This window comes from Lissotriton helveticus, chromosome 3_1 (genome assembly GCF_964261635.1).
Source record: "Lissotriton helveticus chromosome 3_1, aLisHel1.1, whole genome shotgun sequence".
NCBI lineage: Eukaryota > Metazoa > Chordata > Amphibia > Caudata > Salamandridae > Lissotriton > Lissotriton helveticus.
The window spans coordinates 1,838,007,753-1,838,030,824 of record NC_136061.1 but is presented as its reverse complement, the minus strand read 5'-3'; the positions used below and the strand labels follow the sequence as shown (position 1 = coordinate 1,838,030,824).

Here is a 23,072-nt window from a genome sequence, read left to right as displayed (position 1 = left end):
GCAAATTGCTGCCTGGCATTACCCTGCACCAGAAAGGTGTTACATGGGTGGCACATGGTAGTTCCCACACATCCAGCCATGCTTTTTGGTGCATTCCCAGGTTTACCATGACTGGTAACCCTGGGAATGAGTAAAAATAGTACGCCTTCCCGAATGAGAAGCAACAAGGAAAATATCTTTATTTCTTCTTGTTGTGTCCTCTTTCTAATTGTGCTGCATTTTACAACATACTTAGTATGAGAAAAACACTGCCAATGATTTTATTTGCAGGAAGGTGTCTCTTCCTGCTCAAAAACAATGCTGCCTGCAATGTAGGCACCCTTACACCATGGCACAAGCATGCTTGTGTTGGCTTTAGGCAGCACACATTACGCCGGTGCAGGGAGAGAAGAGGAATATGCCATATCTTGATGCAAATGGTGCATTCCTGCTCTCTCGATTTGACTCAGCACAGTGCAGCTGTCTTGCTGTGTTTAGTGCTTTTTGGCTATTCACAAAATCTGAGTGTATATTTATTCCAAAAGAGTAACCAACACATCTCAACCAAATACAAGGGCCTTATGACTATATATTCTAGAATATGTACAATTATTCTAATAATAAAATTATTCTAGTATTACCTACCGGTAACTTTAGGTCTTTTCTTGTTTATCCTACTAGCTATCCAACGCTATCTGCTGTGGGCAAAAATACGTCCACGATCTAATCCAAATATACATCTAAGCAAAGAAGCCCACTCAAACTATTAGCAATTGAGTCAGTATGAGGAGCAACCCAGTGATGCAGCATGACACCAATGTGGGTGAGAGTTTGCATCCTCCTAATATAACTTTAATTTGGGTGATTCAGAATGATTTATAATGTAAATGTCTTTAATTGAGCACAGATTCTCCAGGTTCTGAACTACTGAAACTGCCATTATGTCACATAATGAATAATGTGTATCAAAACCAACACACTCATTGATTTAGTTGTCAGACTGATGATTGACTGAGTATGAAAGAAAGTGTTTAACTATCACATTTCAGAATTACAAAAACATTGCTTAATTTATGCTCTCCTAACGCCTGATATATTTTTAAATATTTGTAAAGTTCATTTGTTGATATTTACATTTTGTTGTGTTTCAAAAATCAAACATCTTACATCCTTTCATTTCAAACTCTCTGTACTCCGGAAAGATTCCATCCACTTCCCTATTACAAAATCCTCTGTCTGTGGAGCCAAGTAAACACCAGTCTCCACAGTAAAAGAACAAGCGACATGTGTCAGAAGATAGAGTCTGACACTTGACCTCTGCCTTTGAGCAAAGCAAATGGGACAAGATAAGCACAAACAATTGAAAGAATCACTGTTACTCATTTACCTTCTAAAATCAGGCATGATTGATTTGGTGGTGGTGCATCACACCCCGCACACTCACTTCCATTGCCAATGCTTATAATATTGTGATAGGGCATCCGCCATAGTTTTGATGGAGTGCATCTAAATAAACTCCGTAGTATTGTAAAATAACACTCAATCCTTAGGTCTTGATGTTGTAATGTTTGACTTACCGAATATTCCACATTTTCCAGAAGACAGACTGGTTTTCGGGCTGTTGAAGAATAAAAAACCGTTGCATTAACAGCACTGTAATTAACAATCTTGCACACTTTACTAGAATGATACATTTTTATCTTGAATTGTGTGTGCCAAATGAACAACATCTATATATATTGGCTTTGTCAGGTGGACATTTCAACAATATGTAAGGCAAGCCCCTTAAAAGATCGAATTCCACATTTCACAAATAATCATTATATGACCATAATCAAATCAAGTCAAGAGATACTTTATCACGGCCTCAGAAGGCCATAAAAGCACGGATAAAACATTTAAAAATGCAGTAAAATTGATACCGATTAAAAATTTTTCATACACATTGAAATATGGGAACAATAGAATATTAAAAAAAAATGTATTAAACATCCTGTTAGGCACTTAGGGGCATATCAGCAAGGGCTTTATCTCTGCTTTTTTGGCTTTAAAGGCCAGAAAACCGGTGAAAGAACCATCGCCCTATCAGCAAGAGGCTGCTAACATGCATATTCGCATGTTAGCACCCTTTTGCACTACGCCTACCTTTGAATCTCTAATGAGATTCAAAGTCGGCGTTCCTGACATACACTACATGTCAGGACCACAGGGTCGTATCAGCAACGTTATGGCCCTTTTGCAGGGAACATCGCTGGAAAATGAGCGATGTTCCCTGCAAAACAGCGATTTCCCCCACTATCTCTGGAATTTTTATCGCCCTGGAGCAACACGTTGTTGATAACGCACTACCAGGGCGATAAATTCCAGAGATGGATGGCGATGAATAACAAAGTGCGCTTTGTGTTATTCTTCGCCGTTCCTTGCTGATATGCCCCAGGTATCTAGAGCATATAATACAAAATCATGTGATTAAAAAACAGGTTAAAATACTGATTTTGTTTTTACAAGGGGGTGCCTGGTCCATCCAGACACCCCGGTCCTTTTCTTTATTGGGGTCGCACAGGGAGCTAATTCTACCCGCCAGCAAAGGATCCGGTGGTCTTCTTCACCCTGCCCTGTCCATGTGGGCAGGATTTTTCATCTTGTAGTGGGGGGGAGCAGGAGTGAGGCACTGCCATTGGGGTGGAGCGACGGTGCTGCCCCTTCTTCTACTGTGTTGGGTTCCTTTCCCCTTTCCTTTGTCGCATGAAATGTAACAGGGCTCCCCCTTCATCCCTAGTCATGGACCCAGGGATGTGTTCCCAGGTCCCTTTCTCACATAAACCGGCACAGGGTATTGGGTTTCTGGGCCACCAGAGCTCTGGGGACAGGGACCCATGTAGGCACCCTTAGGAGCCATACATTATTCATGAGGCTGTGTGAATCCCTGGGTTTTGTTCAAATATGCCATAGAACCCCACATGCTGCATTGCTGGAAAAGGGTTCAAAGTTCAAGAATATTTAAATGTGGATAACTCGGGCCATGATGGCCCAATTTTAACCATCTTGAGCTGCTTTTACTCCTGTCTGTCTTGCAGGGCATCTTAAAGAGCAGTGGAATCCAAGTCCGTCCTAACTGGTCCTTAAGGGGTGTATGGGAACCAGACTCACCGGTCCTGGAGACACCCACTGGTCCTGGGGTCAGCTGTAGGCAAAGCCCTTATTCTATAAGGGCATCAGGGGTATTATCCTTCCAGCTTTCTATGGTGTTGCAGCAGACCAAGTCAAGAGTCTAACAATTTCTCTCCCTTGAGCAAGAGTTTTTAAATTGGGGTTGAAATGTCTACAAAATAGGCCCCCGGACAATTTCAGCGTGCCGCATCACACCTCGATCCCTGTTCCAATACCTCTGCAAAGCATGCTGGGACAATTCAAGATGGCATTGTCATGTGTTCCTTGTTCACAACTCCTCTGGAGACCAGACCAAGCAGCCTCAGAGTCAGTCTCACTAAAATCCAGAACTGAGGATAAAATGTTGGGATCATAGACTGAATGTCCTGGACTCTCTGCGCCAGAGGGTAGGTGGGAAACTACTGTTTCCAAACCCAATGAATGGTAGCATTTGAGAAGGAGTCAGGTGTGACTTTGGCATGTTGATAGTGGACCTCAACAAGTAAAGAAGGTCTGCTAAAGCCTGGAGGTAGTTAATGACTGCCTGCGGCCAGCCCGCCTTTAATAGCCAGTCGTCGAGGTAAGGGAGGACTGGGACCCATAAACTCCGAAGATGAGCAGCTACCATTCAGTCTCCAGGGTCCAAAATTGACAGGGTCCAAAATTGACAGGTCCTGGCAGAAGTGAGCTAATTGAGAGGGTGCAAGTCTAGAATAGGGCAGAGGCCACCATCCTTTATTCTTCCCTAGAAAGTAGTGGAAGTAGTAGCTACGGCCAACTTATGGTTTTGAACACCCCTTGGACAAGAGAACCCGCACTTCCTGATATAACAAGGACAGGTTGTCCTCTAACACCTGTTGTACAGACAGCGGCATGGAATGCATGGTTTTCAGGAATGGAATTGTGTAACCCTGCTGAAAAATCTGTAACACCTACTTATCTGAGGTGACAGTCTAGCACTCTGGGAAAAAATGCTGATTCTGCCACCCACTGGGTGCGGTGCGTCGCAGAGGGGCACTAACTAGGTTTGAGGGGGAGCAGTGGGAGGGTTGGAGGACTGTGCAGTACTTTGTCCTCAGTGTCTGCGAGGTCTGTGGGAATAGCTTCTGGAAAGCCTGCTGGCCTTGCGGGCATGGTTGGCACTAGCGGGGCTGATGTCCTCTACTGTACTGAAAAATTCTTCTTTTTGCATGATCTCCCCAAAAAGTTTGGACTGATGGTGCTGTTTTTTTTTTACCACAATCTGCCAGTGCTCTGATACTTAAAACATGTATATCTGATTGTCCGAACCACAATTGGAATAAGTTACTTTCAAGTGTCAAGTATATGGTCCCAGGTATACCCATGGACTGTTAGTGAAGTGTCCCTCATGGACTGCAGCACTTATCGTGCCACCAGGAATGTGACAAAGCAAAGCCAGACTCCCAATCTGCCATTTCTGGCTGGCAGGGCAGTTTTCGAACTGCTAACTCAACTTTGCAAATTAAACTAATGATAGAGACTAGACGTTACTTTTTAATATATGTGTCACCCCTAAGGCAGGACTATTGAGCCCAAAGGTAGTGGGCTGTATATTAAAAAGTGTGACATGTATTTTTATATGTCCTAACAGCAAAAAAAAAAGAAATTATATTTTTCCTGTAGAAGGGCTAGTGGCCCCATTGACGGATACATTTTTAGAGGCTGACATCTCAGCTGTGCTAACTTCTGAATGAGACTACTAAAATTGGTACTTCAAGATATGAAATTGTTACGATAAACCCAACTTGTATTTGTACAGCACTGCTAAGCACCTTGAGGGTATCCAGGTGTCAGGTTGTTGGGCTCATTCGAAAAGCAAGGACTTCCTGAATTCCACCAGTGAGGGTGATGTCTGAAGATGGAGGGGTAGGCCATTCCAGGACTTGGCAGCAAGGTAGGAGAAGGAACGGTCTCTGCTGTGGCTTCGGAAGATGAACGGTGTATGTCCGAGGGCAAGGGAGACGGAGTGAAGGTCTGTAGATGGTTGCTGGAAGTTCAGGCGGTGGTTGATGTGTGCTGTTCCTGGGTTGTGCAAATAAGCCTGACTGGACCCAAGACGGGTTTGTGAGTTTATTAAATGGTGAGGTCACACAATCACCCCCCACAAAAACCTGCTTTCCTCACATCTATTGTAGCAACGAGAGGGACGATAGAAGTAATGTTGATGGTGAGGGACAATCGTCAACCTCTAGGAGTGAAGCATGACCCTGCAGTCTTTAAAGTGCTGCACCTTTTTCAACAAACAGGAGAGAGCTATTTAAGAGCATGTCTAAAAGACTCACGTGAACATCCCCCGAAAAGCTGCAACCTAGTGTGGCATCTTAGAACCACTGTGCAGCCCATTGCTCTAACAATGGAGTCAGCATGTCACATCCACACCTTATGGGCACATTTTACCACATCCCAGCCATAAAACATGGCTTGGGTGAGCTTCACAGGCCTTTCTCAGAGTCCATAGGTGGCACCTGTGCTACAGACTACAGACTATAGGAGTAACGGCTCAAAGACAAGCAGTGTTAAATGACCCAAAGGCTAAGCTGGCAGATGTAAACATCTTTTTGCCAAATGTGTCCAATCTGTTGGACTCCTGATACAGGGATGTAGTAGGAAAAGTCCATAGGGTGACTCTTGCTGGCAAAGACAGCACCACCAAGCTGTCAGGGGCTGATGGGTGAGTAATGTTGGGTTTCCAGGGACTGGTGATGATGGCATACATCCTAGAAGTTGGCAAGAAATCCCTGTGGAGGGCATGGACCAGACCTGCAGGAGGACATCTGTGAGGGCTTCATTAAATGGAAGCAGTGGCTCTGCACTGGTTTGCCTGACTGGAGCACCGTCAAGACATTTGTTTCTACATTTACTCATCAAAGCTGGAGATCAAGTGCCTCAGATGATTTCCTCATGACCATCACAAATGATACACTCTCCTCAGTGGCCGGACTAGGAGTAGACCTGACTCTGTGAATGGATCAATCCTGCTGGCATCACCCAGCTTCTTGTACCATTTCTTCCAAGGGAAGAACAGACCAATGCCATCACTAGCATTAAGGAATCAACTGAATGGTTATTGGGTATAATGCTGCACTACAAGTTATTCCAAAGTCTGTGTGCTCCTCTGCCTGGGTTAACAGCTCTAAAAAATCAATTAACACCAAGGCAATACATACAATTATGGGAGAAGCATTCCAGAAATAGTAGGATGACTCCGATGTATTACCTGTTACAATTACCAAAAAAAAGTCATGAAGATTGATAGTGATTCTTTATGGCGTGACTGACAAATACAGCCAGGCTGTATCATCTTTGGGCTTCTCCCACAATAGTAGATATTATCAAGGGCCCTAACTCTAGATCTTCTTCATACTCAAAAGATAGGTGAACTGTGCCAGCACCCTATTATCAAGAAGCCGACTCTAGACCCTGCCAAACCGGAGAACTTTAGACCCATCTCGCTGCTCCCATGGTTGTCCAAACTTGCAGAAGCCCATGTAAACAACGTCCTGTCCCAACATATGGATACTAATAACATCTTGGACCCATCCCAAAATGGGTTTAGGCCGTGCCACAGCACGGAGTCTGCCCTCCTGGCCACGGCTGAACACCTCCGGACGATACTCGATGCCGGTCAGAGTGCTGCGCTGATTCTGCTAGACCTCAGCGCAGCCTTTGACACGGTCTCTCATAACATTCTGTTAAATCGTCTGGCCACAGTAGGAATCTCAGGTCTTGCCTTGGAATAGTTCCGCTCCTTCTTGAAAGATAGATCCTTCCAGGTGTCAGCCCCCCCGTTCCTTTCCCAATCCCACTCCATCGGACAGGGAGTCCCTCAGGGCTCTGCACTTAGCCCATCCCTTTTCAATCTATATGTGCAGCCACTCGCCGCTGTGGCTAAGGAGTGGGACCTCATGCTGGTGTCATACGCAGATGACACGCAGCTGGTTGTCACTCTCACCGAAGGTCCCTCTACCTCGGCCTCAAGATTTAGGGATGGCCTGGCTGCAGTAGCCCAGTGGATGACGGACAACTGCCTGCAGCTTAATGCAGGCAAGACGGAGGTGCTGTTCCTCGGAAGGAATACCAGCTTCTGGAATGAGCACTGGTGGCCCTCGTCGTTAGGCACCATTCCACCACCTAAATCCCTGGTCAAAAACCTAGGCGTCTGGTTGGACTCCTCGCTTAGTTTCCAGACCCACACAAAAAAAGTGGCAGCTACCTGTGTGGGCCTGTTGAGGAGCCTCAACCCAATACTCGGCTTTTTCGACTCCAAGGTTCGCCAACTAATTGTCCAAGCTACAATTCTCTCCCGTTTGGACTACGCCAACGTCTTATTCCTGGGCGCCAACAAAGTGGAAATAGCGTGACTGCAACGCGTACAGAACACTGCGGCAAGAGCCTTGGTCGTTCTCCCCCACAGATGTTCGGCCAGAGCTACTATCCGAAAACTTCATTGGCTACCCATTGAATCTCGAATCCAGTTCAAAGCCCTCATCATGACATATAAAATCCTTAAAACCGGATGTCCAGAACTTCTACGTCCACTCCTAACCCCGTATGTGCCACAGCGCAATCTGCGCTCATTAGGCCAGCATCTATTGATTGTACCCCGGACAAAACTTTGCCGTACTGGCGGTCGCTCCTTTAGGGTTTTGGGAGCAAAACTCTGGAACGCCTTGCCACTGCACACTCGCTCTTTGGACAATCTATCGGCCTTCCGGAAAGCCATCAAAACCCACCTGTTCCCCCCTCTTTAGGTTTCCTGTCTGTTTTCTTCTTCTTCCTCTGTAGAGTTCCTTGTGGTTACTTAGCGCCGGGACGCCTCCTTGCTGGGGCAGCTGTTGCGCTCTACCAAAATGTTAACATAACATAACCTGTAGGCCAACATGGTCACTGCTGTACCAGTCTCAACCTTGGATGGGACTGATGTAGTGCTGTTTCAGAGTCAGAGAGAACACTAGAGGGGGTCAGTTCCCTGAAGTTGCAGGCCATCACCTCAAAAAACTCTTGAAGCAAGATAGGAGTCACCAGGATACTCATAGAGTGCAGGGATGGAGTCAACACCGGCTCCACAGGAGGCATGCAAAAGTAGGGCCTAGAAGCATGATGAGACTTACAGAGGTTGGGTGAAGCTGAGTAGTGCTGCGACTTCTTCTTTTTAGACTTAACTGTCAATGACTTCAAGGATGGGTAATAGCGGGAACAGCTTCAGGAGTTGGTCTGGGATCATCTGCAGGATGAAGTTCATCCCTGAGCATGGGAGCAACACAAGGTTTTCTGATGCAGCACTGGAAAGAGTTTCATAGCCCTCTCCCAAATTGCCTTCAGGTGCATTGAAAGGCAATTCGGGCAGGTGTTGAGTCATAGCTCGACCCCAAGCAGCACAGACAGACCAAGTGAGGATCTGTGTGCAGTATTCCCTGCAAGGTTCAAAACCCATAGGTTTGTGAGGGGACATATCCCCAGCACACTGGAATCAATGTGGGAAAAACAGCTGGATAACATTTTGAAAAAAAAAAGATCGAAAAGTGACCAAGGTAGCTCACTGGTTCCGTGACTGCCGGCACGGAAAGAAAGGAACTGATGCCAGCAAGCCTGGGTGGTGCCTGTATAGGCACTGCACACATTACATCCAGTGTGAATGATGTTGATGTTGAGCCATCTACACCACCTCTTAGCACACAGAGGTACTGCTCAAGAATTTCCAGATCCAGTCTGATGCCTGGGTAATATTGTAAGGTAAGTAACCTGCGGTTAGAAGTCTTTTCCAGAAGACGCTGTGACATTTACATGTCTCCAGTTATATCGTTCACCCTGACACTTTAGTACAAATAGGTACAAGTGAAGAGGCTGATGATTTTCCAGTTACCCTCAATGCATTTATTTGGCAATTCTGACGTTTACCCTGGAATAAGTCGAAGAAAGTATTCTGCGGGGAAGGCAGGGGGAAGTTACAGACTCCAAGATCCATTTATGAATGGAACTATTAGGTAATTTACGACTATCAAAAGAGATTACAGGATCAGAGGTAGAATGTGTCTGCAATGCTTAGCTTAGAAAATGGACACAATTCACAACAAACAAAGAAAGCCACGCAAGAGCAAACCCAGTATGAGGAGATACTCCAGATCCTATCCTCAACTAGGCACCTTTGGGTCTATTCACGCGTGGCATTTTGAAGTTTGTTTAGTAGTTCCACAGTAGTACTGCTCCTCTACTAAAACTTGCTATTCATAAACCTACATGTGGAGGTCACCGCCTCTCCTATCTTTTCCATGTGTAAAGTAGAGAATATTTACAAATAAATGGATGGGATTTAGTGAGAGCTAAGGAGGTTAGGGGAGGGCTAGTGAAGGGTTTAGGGAGGAACATGCACTCATCCACAAAAGATGTAAGCCTATTACTATTCTCAAAATACTCTTCTATAGCTACTACAGCAACAAAGGACACAAACAGGTCTAACACCACCCCTGGTCAAAATAATTGAGCTAGTGATTTAACATAAAACTGTACATAAAATAATGTTAAAATAAAATGAATGTGTTCGCACTTTTTTTAAACATATATATATATATATATATATTCCGAAAGTTGTCGCTTTGGCAAAAGAACAGTTTGCCAACAGTGTCCAGCAACAAAGAGTCGACCCAGAAGTGCTGGTGCAAGGTGATTTTTAATAACGTGAAGCCAGCGCTGCCGCCATGACGCGTTTCGCCTCCAGGGAGGCTTGATCACATGACAAACTACACATAGTTGGCAAAGCTTTTAAAGTGACAGTGCAATCAAATAAATCATAGGCATGGAAAAAATACTATATAATGAAACGCTGCCCACGTGCAAATAGTCAAAGAATGCAAAAAATCAAGCAATTTTTTCATTGAAAATAGCACAATCCGTGAAATCATGTAAAGGGATTTCCTAGGCAAAGGAGCATATTTGTAGGGCAAAGAAAACATGATAAAAAAACATGATAAAAAACCAACAAAAGTATATACACGACAATTAGTATCATCTATGTACACTATGGGTATTATCTCATAATCATGTTATGCCCAAAAGAAAATAGCTCAGTATATGAGTTAGCAGCGTTAATCCAAAGCCATATGACAATAGATATCAAAATGGAGCCCAAGTGGGCAAGTCACAATAAATGTCTGAACAGCCAAGAAAAGTGCATGAAGAAATAGTGCAAATATAACAATAAAGTGCAAATATTATGATTGAAAATTCTCTAATGTTAAAATTCGTACCAAAATATTTACAAATTGAAGAGAAATAAATTCATCCATATATACAATTACAGAAATTTGGAAACAACAAGCCTAGAACAACGAATATCACATTATCCGGACAGGTCTTACAAAACAAACTCCTAAATCCTAAAGGCAGGTATAAAGGTCCTCCCTATCATTAAGGCCATTAGGATTCTTGGTGTTAAGCTCCAAGATGTATCTCGTCTCGAGGAGGCGGAGTTTGGCCTCACGGTCACCTCCCCTCCTCGATGGCTCGACACAATCAATTAAAAAGAATTGGAGTTTGTCAGGAATGCCTAGATGTTTCTCCTGAAAATGCCTGGCAACCGGATAGTTCTGATCATGCCCAGTTATTGCACGTATGTGTTGGAGTATTCGTTTGTGGGCGGGCAGCTTAGTGCTGCCCACATATTGGAGTCCACACGGACACTCCAACACATAAATGGCGTACTCAGTTTTACAGTTAAGCCATTTAAGGATGGCAGTGGGATGTTGCTGAAAAGGGCTTTGGAAGTGGGTCTTGTTGGAACCATATCGACAGGCTTTGCATTGTGGGCAAATCTTGAAGCCCTTCTTAAGTGCTCCCCAGGTTGCAGAGATCTTGAGTTCCAGAGTGTTACTGACCAAGGTTTTGGACATTGAGGGGGACTTTTTAAAAGTCAAAATGGGTTTGGTGTCTATTTTGTGACCAATTACTGGGTCACTGCGGACCAAATTCCAGTTTTTATTTACGATTTCACGTAAAGCCCCATGTTGACGATTAAATGTCAAAATGAGTCGTGGAGAACTCATTTGTCCATCTCCTGTCCCAGGAATCTCCAAATTAGTGTTCCTAGATTTACAGATCAATGCCTCTTGTCTGCTTACTGAATTGGAGCGCCTGATCGCTTTATTGATATTTTCTGAGGAATAACCCCTGGCCAAGAAACGTAATCTACATGCCTCCTGTGCAGCCGCACATTCGGCATCCGAGCTACAAATCCTCCTGATTCGGAGCATCTCCCCAAAGGAAATGCTCCGAATTAGATGTGCAGGATGTTGGCTACTGGAGTGCAGTATAGTATTACCTGCACTGGGCTTCCGGTAGAGTCGTGTACTCAAGGTGGAATCCTTCACAAATATCTCCACATCCAAAAAACAAATCGATTCAGAAATTAAATTTACAGTGAAATTAAGATTGACGTTGTTCAAATTAATCAACTCAACAAAGGCCCTGGCACTATCCTGGTTGCCTCTCCAAATAATAAAAACATCATCAATGTAACGCAAATATAAGGCAATGTTATTGGAAATAAACTCTTGGTGCTGATAGGCGAGGACCTGCTCCTCCCACAGCCCTACGTGTAAACACGCGTAGCTGGGTGAGAAGCAGGTCCCCATCGCAACACCCCTTATCTGATGGTATATTGCGCCATTGAAAATGAAAAAGTTCTGTTCAAGGCACATTTTAGTCATGTCGACTAGCATTTTGTTGTGTGCTGTTGGTTGAGGCAAATCCTTGTTAAGGTAATAGTCCAAGGCCTTGAGACCATCCCCATGCCTGATCGAAGTATAAAGGGATGAAACATCCAAAGTCATTAGCACCATGTTCTCTTCCCAATCAAATGCTGCAATTTTACTGAGAAAATCAAAGGAATCCCTAACATATGATCCAAGGTTCCTTACATGGTTCTGTAAAAAAAGTCAATGTATTTAGAAACATGTTCCAAAGAGCTATCTATTGCTGAGATGATGGGGCTTCCTGGTGGTATAACACTGTCCTTATGAATTTTGGGAAGCAGGTAGAATGAAGGGATTACAGGATGTTCTTTTTTGAGGTATTTGAATTCCTCATGTGATAAAAGCCCTGCGCTTCGCCATATTTGAAGCTTCTGATGTTGCTCAATCCATGTATTTTTGACAATTTGGACATTACTCCTGCGGTAACATGATGTATCATTTAGTTGTAATTCCGCTTGTTGGAGGTACATGTTTCTTGGCCAAAGGACCACGTTTCCGCCCTTGTCGGCCTGCTTTACAATGTTATTATGGTCAAGTTTAAGTTTTGTGACCAATTGATTGTAGCATCGATTCTGTTTGGAGATGTAGAATTTCTTCTTGTTGGTTGCAATATATAGATGTTTCATATCTCGCACTACAATCTCCTGAAAGGAATCCAAATTGTCATGAGCCATGATTGGCTGAAAGATCGATTTGGGCTTGAAAGGTGTAATCCGTTGTCCAGTATGTTCTAGTGGAACTTCCCTCAAATTGCCTGCAGAAGATTGTTGTTGTAAATCCCAAATGGTATTAAAGGTCATCTGGCTTTGGCTGCTGGAAAAGGTCAGACTCGATGCTGTTTCTGGCAGATTGGATTATATTATATATATATATATATATATATATATATCCAAAGCTGTTGCAGGAACCCATTCGGGGAGCAGCCACACACGAAATGGATCCAAATCCTTGATTCTTCAGCTTGCTGGCAGGTTTTCAACACTCCTGTCCTCACAGGAATGCTGCCAAACGCGTTTCGAGAGCCCAGGCTCTCTTCGTCAGTGGAGATGTTCATTAATCACTGAAGCTGCCCCATATGTAAAGAGTCCCCGCCCCCCGGGCGTGTACAGTCAGGGCGGCGTTTCTGGGATCTGTAGTCCTGTGTTCTAGGAGAGGGGCTTTTGCTTGAGGTAATGTTAAATAAAAACCACAGCGGGTGTGAAAGTACATCTGTGTTGTCTGCCTGCCCTGCTTCTCAGCTGAAGACGGAGTGTGATGGGGCACCCCTGCAGAGCCCCAGCACGTTTCGTGTCCATGGTTGTCCTCAAGTGGTGTTAACCTCGGTTCTGGCCCAGAGTAGCATGTCCTGGTCGTGGGGATGCAGCCTGCTCCAATGTTGTTCTGCGGGTAGTAGGTCTTCAGGTCCCAGTCACTCCTTTGTCACCCTTTTGTAATATAGGTAACAAGCCGCTCGCTGGAGGGAGTGCAGGTCTTCCCACCCAACAGTAGATGAGAGAAACAAGCGCACGTAGTCCAGGAAGCCGGCCCCTACCACAGTACAGGTTTCCCACTACTAGTATATGGAACACTTCAAGGGTCATGTGGTGAGGGCACTGCTTCTGGGAAGGCAGTCTAGGGCCTACAGCAGCAGGGTGTTGCCTATCAGGGCCTCTCCGGGTCGATTTCTCCTTACCCCAACTTCCAGCAAGTGCACAGGGCCGGAGCACCTCGCTTTCCTCGACAGGCGTTAGTGATCAAGAACAAAAAGGGGTGAAGGCAAGGAAGGGGCCACTCACATCTCTCCCCGTCTCAAAGTGCTCACTGGGTCACCACCGGCCCCGGGCCCCGATCTGGGCCCTGAATCCCTGCCGTCCTGGCCAGTTCCCATTCACCTCTGCAGCCGCCCATTGCAGAAGGCATGCACTTTCCACCCAGCAGGCATTCAATATAGGTCAAAATTCCCTGTCACCAGGCAGCAGCTATACACCCTAAAGAGGAGCAGTCTTGTGCAAATCTCCCCAGGCCTGGTAAACCATAAAGTTGGGGCAGAGTGTCTGGGGTCAAAGGGATGACTGTCTCAGGATTAACACCAGGCAGGGTAAGGCCTCTCTCTCAGGTCATCAACAGCCTAAATCCAGATTTCACAATTGTCCAGTGGGGGGTCACCGCTCCCCCCGCCTCTCATGACCCAGGCCCCCGCACCCGGCAGAGCATACACAGCTCCTCCCCAGCTCAAAGGCCCAGGCAGCCGCAGCCCAAAAGAGGTGTCTCAGGTCTCAGGAGGTGCCACCAGGCCAGGTCTCAGATGGGGCTTCCTCCTGTCCTCCAGTCACAATCGATCCTGGCCTCACCATCAGCCACAGGTTGCCACCCTCCACGATCCCTTCTCTGAGACCATCCAGGGAGGTCTGTTCTCCTGCGACCAAGTTTTGTTTGCATGGGGTCGCCGTTAATCCCGGAGAGCTGCAGCTTCCCAGGCGCTGCGGAGCTCCTCCAACTGCCTCCTCAAGCCTCGCGGCATTGTGGCCATATGGGGCTGCCCCTAGGCATTCCTAGGGTCCGCTGCTCCTCCGTCGCTTACCAGCTGCAGCTACCCCCCCACCCCCAGAGCACCGGGCCCATCTGCCCCTGAAGACAATAGTATTCCGCAATCTGGGGCCACCATTTTGCTAATCCCAGCTTTCAGAAGTCTGTCTCGACTATCCTGTCAAACTCATGGCCCCAACCTCTTACATTGGGGGTTTAGTGCTCTTTTGGGATGTAGACGGATTGCTCATGGCTCACTGCCCGTCATGCTGTCGGATATAGTAGGATTGTAATCAGGCCGACGCAGAGCAGTAGGCTCACGCATTTGCCATCTTTGTCCTCCAAGACACACCCTCATTAATAGTAGTAACACTTGCAGCATATGTGAATGGGTTTCTAGACATAATAAGGGAAGACACTTCTCACCAAATAAAATGGCTATGGGGGGGTTAGGGACAGTCTATCAAGTATTGGTATGATCTCATTGTGGAAGGACCCAATAAATCCCAATTTTCCCACAAAAAATATTCTGAAAGAGAAATATTGGGAAAGGGTTCAGCATAATATACTTAGAACCAGTGAGTCGTCCTCGTTAACTGGCCGTTTCCTGGAAAGCAAACAAACCCACAGGTTGGAATTATACTGGGACCAAATCACAAAACCGCTTGACCGGAAACTATATTTCCAGTTTAGGGTGGGTACATTGCCACTAAGAACATTTACTACCAGATGGGCTAAACCTAGCGACGAAACGTGCCCAGTATGGCAGTTTAGGAAAGACTCATTGATTCACCTATTGTTTGTCTGTGGTGGTTATGATGCACCACGTCGTGTTTGGCTGACACCTATCTGTAAGCTCCTAGGGACAAGAAGGGCTAGCGAAGCAGAAAAAATCCTTCAAACTGACACATCAACAACAATTGCCATAGCAATGGCAAAATACTTGGGGTGGTTGTGGGGCTATAAGAATAAACTTCCTAAGTCTAGCCCAGGTTAAATGAGGTAGTGATTAACCGTACCCAATTGAGCTATCATAGTGGAAACCAGATTAATTTAAATGCCTGTCCATATTAAATACGCTCTTTAATTCGTAAAAAAAATGTTTTTTCTTTTTTTAAATCAAGCTTTTATTATATGAGGTTAGAACGGGTCTTTAATGTTGTACAGATCCTTTTTTTTAAGGTGTTTTTGTTTGACCGCCCATTCAGGCTTTGTACTACACTGTAGCAGATGTTTTATTGGAACTATTTATGTTTTCAATCTGTATTTTGTATGTGCTTTTATGTCTTAATTTGTCAAATAAAGCTTGTTTGGATTGGATTGGAGTAGTAACACTTCTCATAAAGATGTTTTAAATGTTTTTTTTTAATGTCCGTCTATTTTATTCCAGGGAGATCTCTGCTCCAATTTTCCAGGTGTCCACCAGGGGGCTCACATAAAATACGGACATAAGGTCACTATATGTAGTAACTTTTCAATTGTGTATGATGCTTTTACTGACTCCACCCACTGTTTTGAGGGAGATATATAATCTATATATTTGAGTAACTTTATGCTTGTAAATGGTGAATGGCCAAAAGTAGTAAAGTTACTCAAAAGTTTAAGAGTAAACTTACGCATGTAGATTCAATGATGTGTCTGATTTGTTTTCTGGATCCTCAACATTTAAGTTGTATAACATTTAAAAACTAAAGAAAATGAAGGGAACAAACTAAATCAGCATTCGAAACATGTTGCATGAGTATGGTAAAATTGAGTTCATAAAGTTAAGAAGGACAGGCTTTCGAAATGCATAATTTTATTTGCCTTGAATGTCTGGACATTTGCATAAATCAGTGTTGCTTTTCGAGGTCTAATGCACATGTCAAGCAATGCCAACCCAGATGTTAATGAGACTACTTCATCTTGACAAACTGTAAGTATCAATCAGCAATGATTGGACAATTGAGCCTGGAAGTGTGCATTTCAAGGGGAGCATTGAATTCATGCAATGTTGCTATGCAGTGGGAAGGCAATATACATTTATGATGTCCTGTCCATGTCCTTCATCAAAGCTCTCTCCGGGAATAGTCTTTCACCTCAGAGGCCGTGCCAAGGAGCGCATTGCGGAGAGACTGTGGGAGAGACTGGCTACGGGAGGAGGACACCCCACAGTCCCTGAGAACACACTCATTGAGGACCTAGTGGAGGACACCATGAACCTGCAGCCTGTGTGGGCGTCACTCAACTGGACACCTCCCGCGCCACACACCAATCTCAAGGTAGGAGCCATGCTACTGCGACCCCGTACCCTAACAATGCCCATGCCCCCAGTGCAAGCCATATTAGTAACCTCAGTAGTCCAATCCCTGCTCCTCCCAAATGCCCAAATGCATTATGGGACCTGTAGTGTGTCAGTGTGCCATGATAGCCACACACAGTCAGAATAGTCAAGTAAAACAGACCCCTAAAGCCAGGCAGGGAATGCAGACATCAAGCAATAGCGAGCCTGCATGCATGTTGCTACATCCCAGGTACCTGAATCATATCATTACTCATGCACTCATCCACATCACAGGTGCTGCAGATGATGACATGTCTGACAGTGAGATACTCCACATTGCGGAGACACCTGATGAGACGCAGGGAGAGAGCCAGCCAACACAAGCACCTGGACCAGCACCTGCACCAAGACACAAGGACACCCCTGCAGCTACAGGTGAAGCACGACCTCACCACTCGGCACGCATGGCAGTGGAGCAGATCTCACCCCCACCCAGGAGGCAGACACGACGCCCAGCAAGTGTGCAGGCCCACGCCAGCAGCAGGTTGAGGCAGCAGCGCTCTGTACCCACCACAACAGATATGGAGCAACAGAGGGGGCGCTAGGTGGCGCACTGGTGAATAGCCGCCATTGCATGAGGCTCTCGCCGCCCGGTGATAAAAATCCCATAATTCTCCTTCAAAGCGGCACCCCAGAGGCCCCCAACGACAGCGCTTCTCTTATGGGGCCAGATGAGTCTGGAGTGTGAATTTCAGCTTGATCGGAGCAGTTAAACTCCTGCAATCAGCCCCACGATCTGGATCGGCGGCTGACCGCGAGCTCGCCTTGCGTGCCTGTCGGCCCTGCCAACTACGTTGGGCTGCGGGGCTACGCGTGGAACCAGGCCGCGCGCTCAACAGCCCCGCGCCTGGATTATCCTGCCTGCCTCGTGTCAGGGCCTGGGTGCCTGCGGCTGCTGGCGCATCCACCGCGGGATTCCCCCGGACCCGGACCCACATCGGGGGAAGGACAATGACCCACAGGCATCAGCGGTAAGGAGGGGGAGACCTCCGCCACCCCCTGTGGATCTTCTGGGCCTTTCTTGTCACCGCCGACCCTAGACGCGGGGGCGCTAGCCCCCCCTCCTCCCGGGCCCCACTGCCGGCGTGTGAGGCCCCGATTGACGGACTTCGGGGTAATTCTGGCCTGCTGCATTGTGAGCCCCTGCATTCGGCCATACCGGCCAGTAGACACTATTGAGCCCCTGCCCCTTGCATGGAACATGCGGGACTCCTGGCTGTCTTCTTGATCACCCCCGCGGTACCCCCCTTGCCACGCGGGGACCTTCTGCTCTGCGCTACTACAGAGGTGACCTCTCCTGTGGAAACGGTATTAGCGTTGTGCGCCTGAGCCCCCATTGCTGCCATTGCGTGCGCCCTGAGCGGGTCGTACGTCGTATTGACCATCCGTGGGGTGCTTCAGGTGCACTCATTGGCTGTTGCCAAGGGACATAAGTACAAGGGCTCATATTGAGCATTGTAGATGCTGCTCGGACACTGAGAGTCCCTGAGCCGCACTCCCCCCGCCCCCCGTTGCGGCGATAGTCTACGTTCGCCTATTTCTAGCTGGAACTGCTACCAGGTATTCCTTATCCGCCATCATGGGTAAGACAGATGCGAGACAACCCAAGATCAACTTTGACGCTCCCAAGCGGCATGCCCGGATGGGGCAACACCCACCTGCCACCTTGACCACTAATGAGCCAGCTGAGGCCGCGGCGCTGCAACCCCCAGAGGTACAGGACATCCTACGGGAGGTTCGCCAGGGGTTTGCAACCAAAGCAGACAAGGTCGACTGGCTGTCATCCCGCATGGACGCTATCGCCACAAAATGGATACTCACGAGGAGCGCATTACGAGTGGATGACGTGGCGGCCAGGCACACCTCCCAGCTTTCTCGGATGGATAATTTGCTCCACGTCATTGCCTCCAAGAATGAGGATTTGGAAGCGAGGAGTCGTAGAAACAACATACGTATCTTAGGGATTCCGGAATCCACAAACACTGGTCGCACGGAAGAATATGTGGAGAAACTTCTGCTGGCTGCGGTGGGTTCTGAGGCTTTCTCCTCCCAATTCATTGTTGAGCGTGCGCACAGATCGCTGGGCCCTAGACCCAAACCTGGGGCGGCTCCGAGGCCCATAATTGCCAGACTTTTGAACTACAGGGACAGAGACGTTGCATTGCGGGCCGCCTGCAGCAAGTAATCGCTATCCTATGAGGGAAACTCCTTCACCATGTTCCCCAACTTCACACCCCTGGTTCAGGAAGAACGGCAGAAATTCCTGGACGTCAAAGCGAAATTGTGAAAAGCCCAAATCAACTATGCGCTCCTGTACCCGGCACGGATACGAGTGACTCATCAGGGTCGACAGCGCTTCTTTACAAAACCGCCACAGGTGGACGATTTTCTCAAGCATCTTCAGCACACAGCTCGTCCTGCGGAGGGAGAAGATGAGGGACGACAATCACTGATAGAGGGTGCAGATATGGACGAACAGTAAGGTGCTCTGAACTATGCTTGGTCTAATTTCAACACTGGCTCCTGTAAGAATGGTCCATTCATATTGGGACAGATGCTGCTGTAACTGTATACTAGCGGAAGTGGGGACTGCTATGGGCTGCTGGTAGATGCCTCGCCAGGCACCCCATATGCTCGTTGGAGCTGCAGTGTTTTTACACGAGCTCCGAGGGCAAGGGGTGGTTTGTGTTGCCACCTAGATGGCCTACAAAGGGTATACCCCCCACATGCCTGGCCACATGAGCTGGCGAGGTTTTTTCTTTGTGTTGGCTGGATTGGATGGGTAGGTAGGGTTGGGAGGGTTTTCTATACTGGCGAGTTGGGGTTGCTTCAGTGGGAGGGAGGTTGGACGGGGGGAGGATGGGTTTGTCAAAGTTGGTGTTTTCATATGCATGAGTAATTTTGGTACGCGGAAGTGTTTGGTATGTCTCAGATCAATCAGTACAAGTTCCACACCGCACACCCTATTAGCTCCTACACATACCCTGAAGTTTCATGGCTAGCACTGCAGGCACACAGTTAAACGTTCTCACGTGGACTGTCAGGGGACTCAGAGACCCCAGGAAAAAGTGGCAGGTATTGGCGTACCTAGATAGGCACCATACCCACTTATCAATGCTGCAGGAAATGCATTTCTCACCCCTGAGGCCCACCACTTTTGTGTCCCGGTGGGCCGTGCATAGCATCTTCTCTTCCTTTTCCTCTTATGCTAGGGGTACTGCAATATTAATCAAGAAACAAGTTCCCTTTCACATAGTGGGATCGTCTCGAGGTCCATAATTGCCAGACTTTTGAACTACAGGGACCGAGACGTTGCGTTGCGGGCCGCCTGCAGCAAGCAATCGCTATCCTATGAGGGAAACTCCTTCACCATGTTCCCCGACTTCACACCCCTGGTTCAGGAAGAACGGCAGAAATTCCTGGACGTCAAAGCGAAATTGTGAAAAGCCCAAATCGACTATGCGCTCCTGTACCCGGCACGGCTACGAATGACTCATCAGGGTCGACAGCGCTTCTTTACAAAACCGCAACAGGTGGACGATTTTCTAAAACATCTTCAGCACACAGCTCGCCCTGCGGAGGGAGAAGATGAGGGACGACAATCACCGATGGAGGGTGCAGATATGGACGAACAGTAAGGTGCTCTGAACTATGCTTGGTCTAATTTGAACACTGGCTCCTGTAAGAATGGTCCATTCATATTGGGACAGATGCTGCTGTAACTGTATACTAGCGGAAGTGGGGACTCCTATGGGCTGCTCGTAGATGCCTCGCCGGGCACCCCATATGCTCGTTGGAGCGGCAGTGTTTTTACACGTGCTCCGAGGGCAAGGGGTGGTTTGTGTTGAAGCCTAGATGACCTCCAAAGGGTATACCCCCCACATGCCTGGCCACATGAGCTGGCGAGGTTTTTTCTTTGTGTTGGCTGGATTGGATGGGTAGGGAGGGTTGGGAGGGTTTTCTATACTGGCGAGTTGGGGTTGCTTCAGTGGGAGGGGGATTGGACGGGGGAGGATGGGTTTGTCAAAGTTGGTGTTTTCATATACATGAGTAATTTTGGTACGCGGAAGTGTTTGGTATGTCTCAGATCAATCAGTACAAGTTCCACACCGCACACCCTATTAGCTCCTACACATACCCTGAAGTTTCATGGCTAGCACTGCAGGCACACAGTTAAACGTTCTCACGTGGAATGTCAGGGGACTCAGAGACCCCAGGAAAAAGTGGCAGGTATTGGCGTACCTAGATAGGCACCATACCCACATAGCAATGCTGCAGGAAATTCATTTCTCACCCCTGAGGCCTACCACCTTTGCGTCCCGGTGGGCCGTGCATAGCATATTCTCTTCCTTTTCCTCTTATGCTAGGGGTACTGCAATATTAATCAAGAAACAAGTTCCCTTTCACATAGTGGGATCGTCTCGGGATGATCAGGGAAGATATTGCATGATTTGGGGACGCCTGGGCCTGGAATCGGTTACACTGGTATGTTGCTATGGGCCAAATGTAGATACCCCCGAATTCTTTTCTTCCTTGTGGGAGGCGATACGACACATCGGGTCCACACACATTATATGGGGGGGGCGACTTTAATGTCACATGCGCTCCTGTACCCGGCACGGATACGAGTGACTCATCAGGGTCGACAGCGCTTCTTTACAAAACCGCCACAGGTGGACGATTTTCTCAAGCATCTTCAGCACACAGCTCGTCCTGCGGAGGGAGAAGATGAGGGACGACAATCACTGATAGAGGGTGCAGATATGGACGAACAGTAAGGTGCTCTGAACTATGCTTGGTCTAATTTCAACACTGGCTCCTGTAAGAATGGTCCATTCATATTGGGACAGATGCTGCTGTAACTGTATACTAGCGGAAGTGGGGACTGCTATGGGCTGCTGGTAGATGCCTCGCCAGGCACCCCATATGCTCGTTGGAGCTGCAGTGTTTTTACACGAGCTCCGAGGGCAAGGGGTGGTTTGTGTTGCCACCTAGATGGCCTACAAAGGGTATACCCCCCACATGCCTGGCCACATGAGCTGGCGAGGTTTTTTCTTTGTGTTGGCTGGATTGGATGGGTAGGTAGGGTTGGGAGGGTTTTCTATACTGGCGAGTTGGGGTTGCTTCAGTGGGAGGGAGGTTGGACGGGGGGAGGATGGGTTTGTCAAAGTTGGTGTTTTCATATGCATGAGTAATTTTGGTACGCGGAAGTGTTTGGTATGTCTCAGATCAATCAGTACAAGTTCCACACCGCACACCCTATTAGCTCCTACACATACCCTGAAGTTTCATGGCTAGCACTGCAGGCACACAGTTAAACGTTCTCACGTGGAATGTCAGGGGACTCAGAGACCCCAGGAAAAAGTGGCAGGTATTGGCGTACCTAGATAGGCACCATACCCACATAGCAATGCTGCAGGAAATTCATTTCTCACCCCTGAGGCCTACCACCTTTGCGTCCCGGTGGGCCGTGCATAGCATATTCTCTTCCTTTTCCTCTTATGCTAGGGGTACTGCAATATTAATCAAGAAACAAGTTCCCTTTCACATAGTGGGATCGTCTCGGGATGATCAGGGAAGATATTGCATGATTTGGGGACGCCTGGGCCTGGAATCGGTTACACTGGTATGTTGCTATGGGCCAAATGTAGATACCCCCGAATTCTTTTCTTCCTTGTGGGAGGCGATACGACACATCGGGTCCACACACATTATATGGGGGGGGCGACTTTAATGTCACATATGCGCCAGCTCTGGACAGATCCCATCCTGTCCCACACCATCGTACTAAATCTAGTTCACTGCTCAAGGACATCATAGAGGATAACCAGTTGTTGGATGCTTGGCGCCACATGCATCCCCTGGACAGGGAGGGTACACACTTTACGGCATATGCCGCCACTTGGGCTTGACTGGATCTCTGGCTTGTCTCTCGGGGTCTCGGCCCCGCACTATGCCAGTCTCATCACTTAGCATGGACATATTCTGACCATGCCCCTGTCTGGATTGCTGTTTCGTCCGCCGACTTCAGCCCACCGCGCAGCGCGTGGCGACTTAATACACGCATGCTTTCAGATATAGTCTTCCAGGAAGAGCTGCGCGAGGAAGTGCAAGATTTTTTTGTGCGAAACATGGGGTCGGTTCAAAGTGTAGACACAATTTGGGAAGCCTTCAAGGCTACTATCAGAGGGTACTGCATCTCTAAGGGGTCGGGGATCCTTAAAGATATCCTGAACACTTTGTCTAGATTAGAGCGCAAACTGCAGGCGTTGGAGGCTACGCTGAGGCGCACACCCGATGAGGAAACACAAGAGAAATTTAGATCCACGCTTAATGACTACATGGAA

At 47.3% G+C, this 23,072-nt stretch overlaps 1 protein-coding gene across 1 annotated transcript in view; it reads right to left on the bottom strand.

The window, feature by feature from the left end:
- The window catches only part of LOC144824333 (uncharacterized), a 610,480-nt gene that overhangs the window by 127,754 nt on the left and 459,654 nt on the right, over window positions 1-23,072 (bottom strand). The window contains exon 20 of the mRNA XM_078683450.1: window positions 1,557-1,597. Coding sequence (XP_078539576.1) covers window positions 1,557-1,597 — 41 coding nt within the window. The remainder of the gene's footprint in view (window positions 1-1,556; window positions 1,598-23,072) is intronic.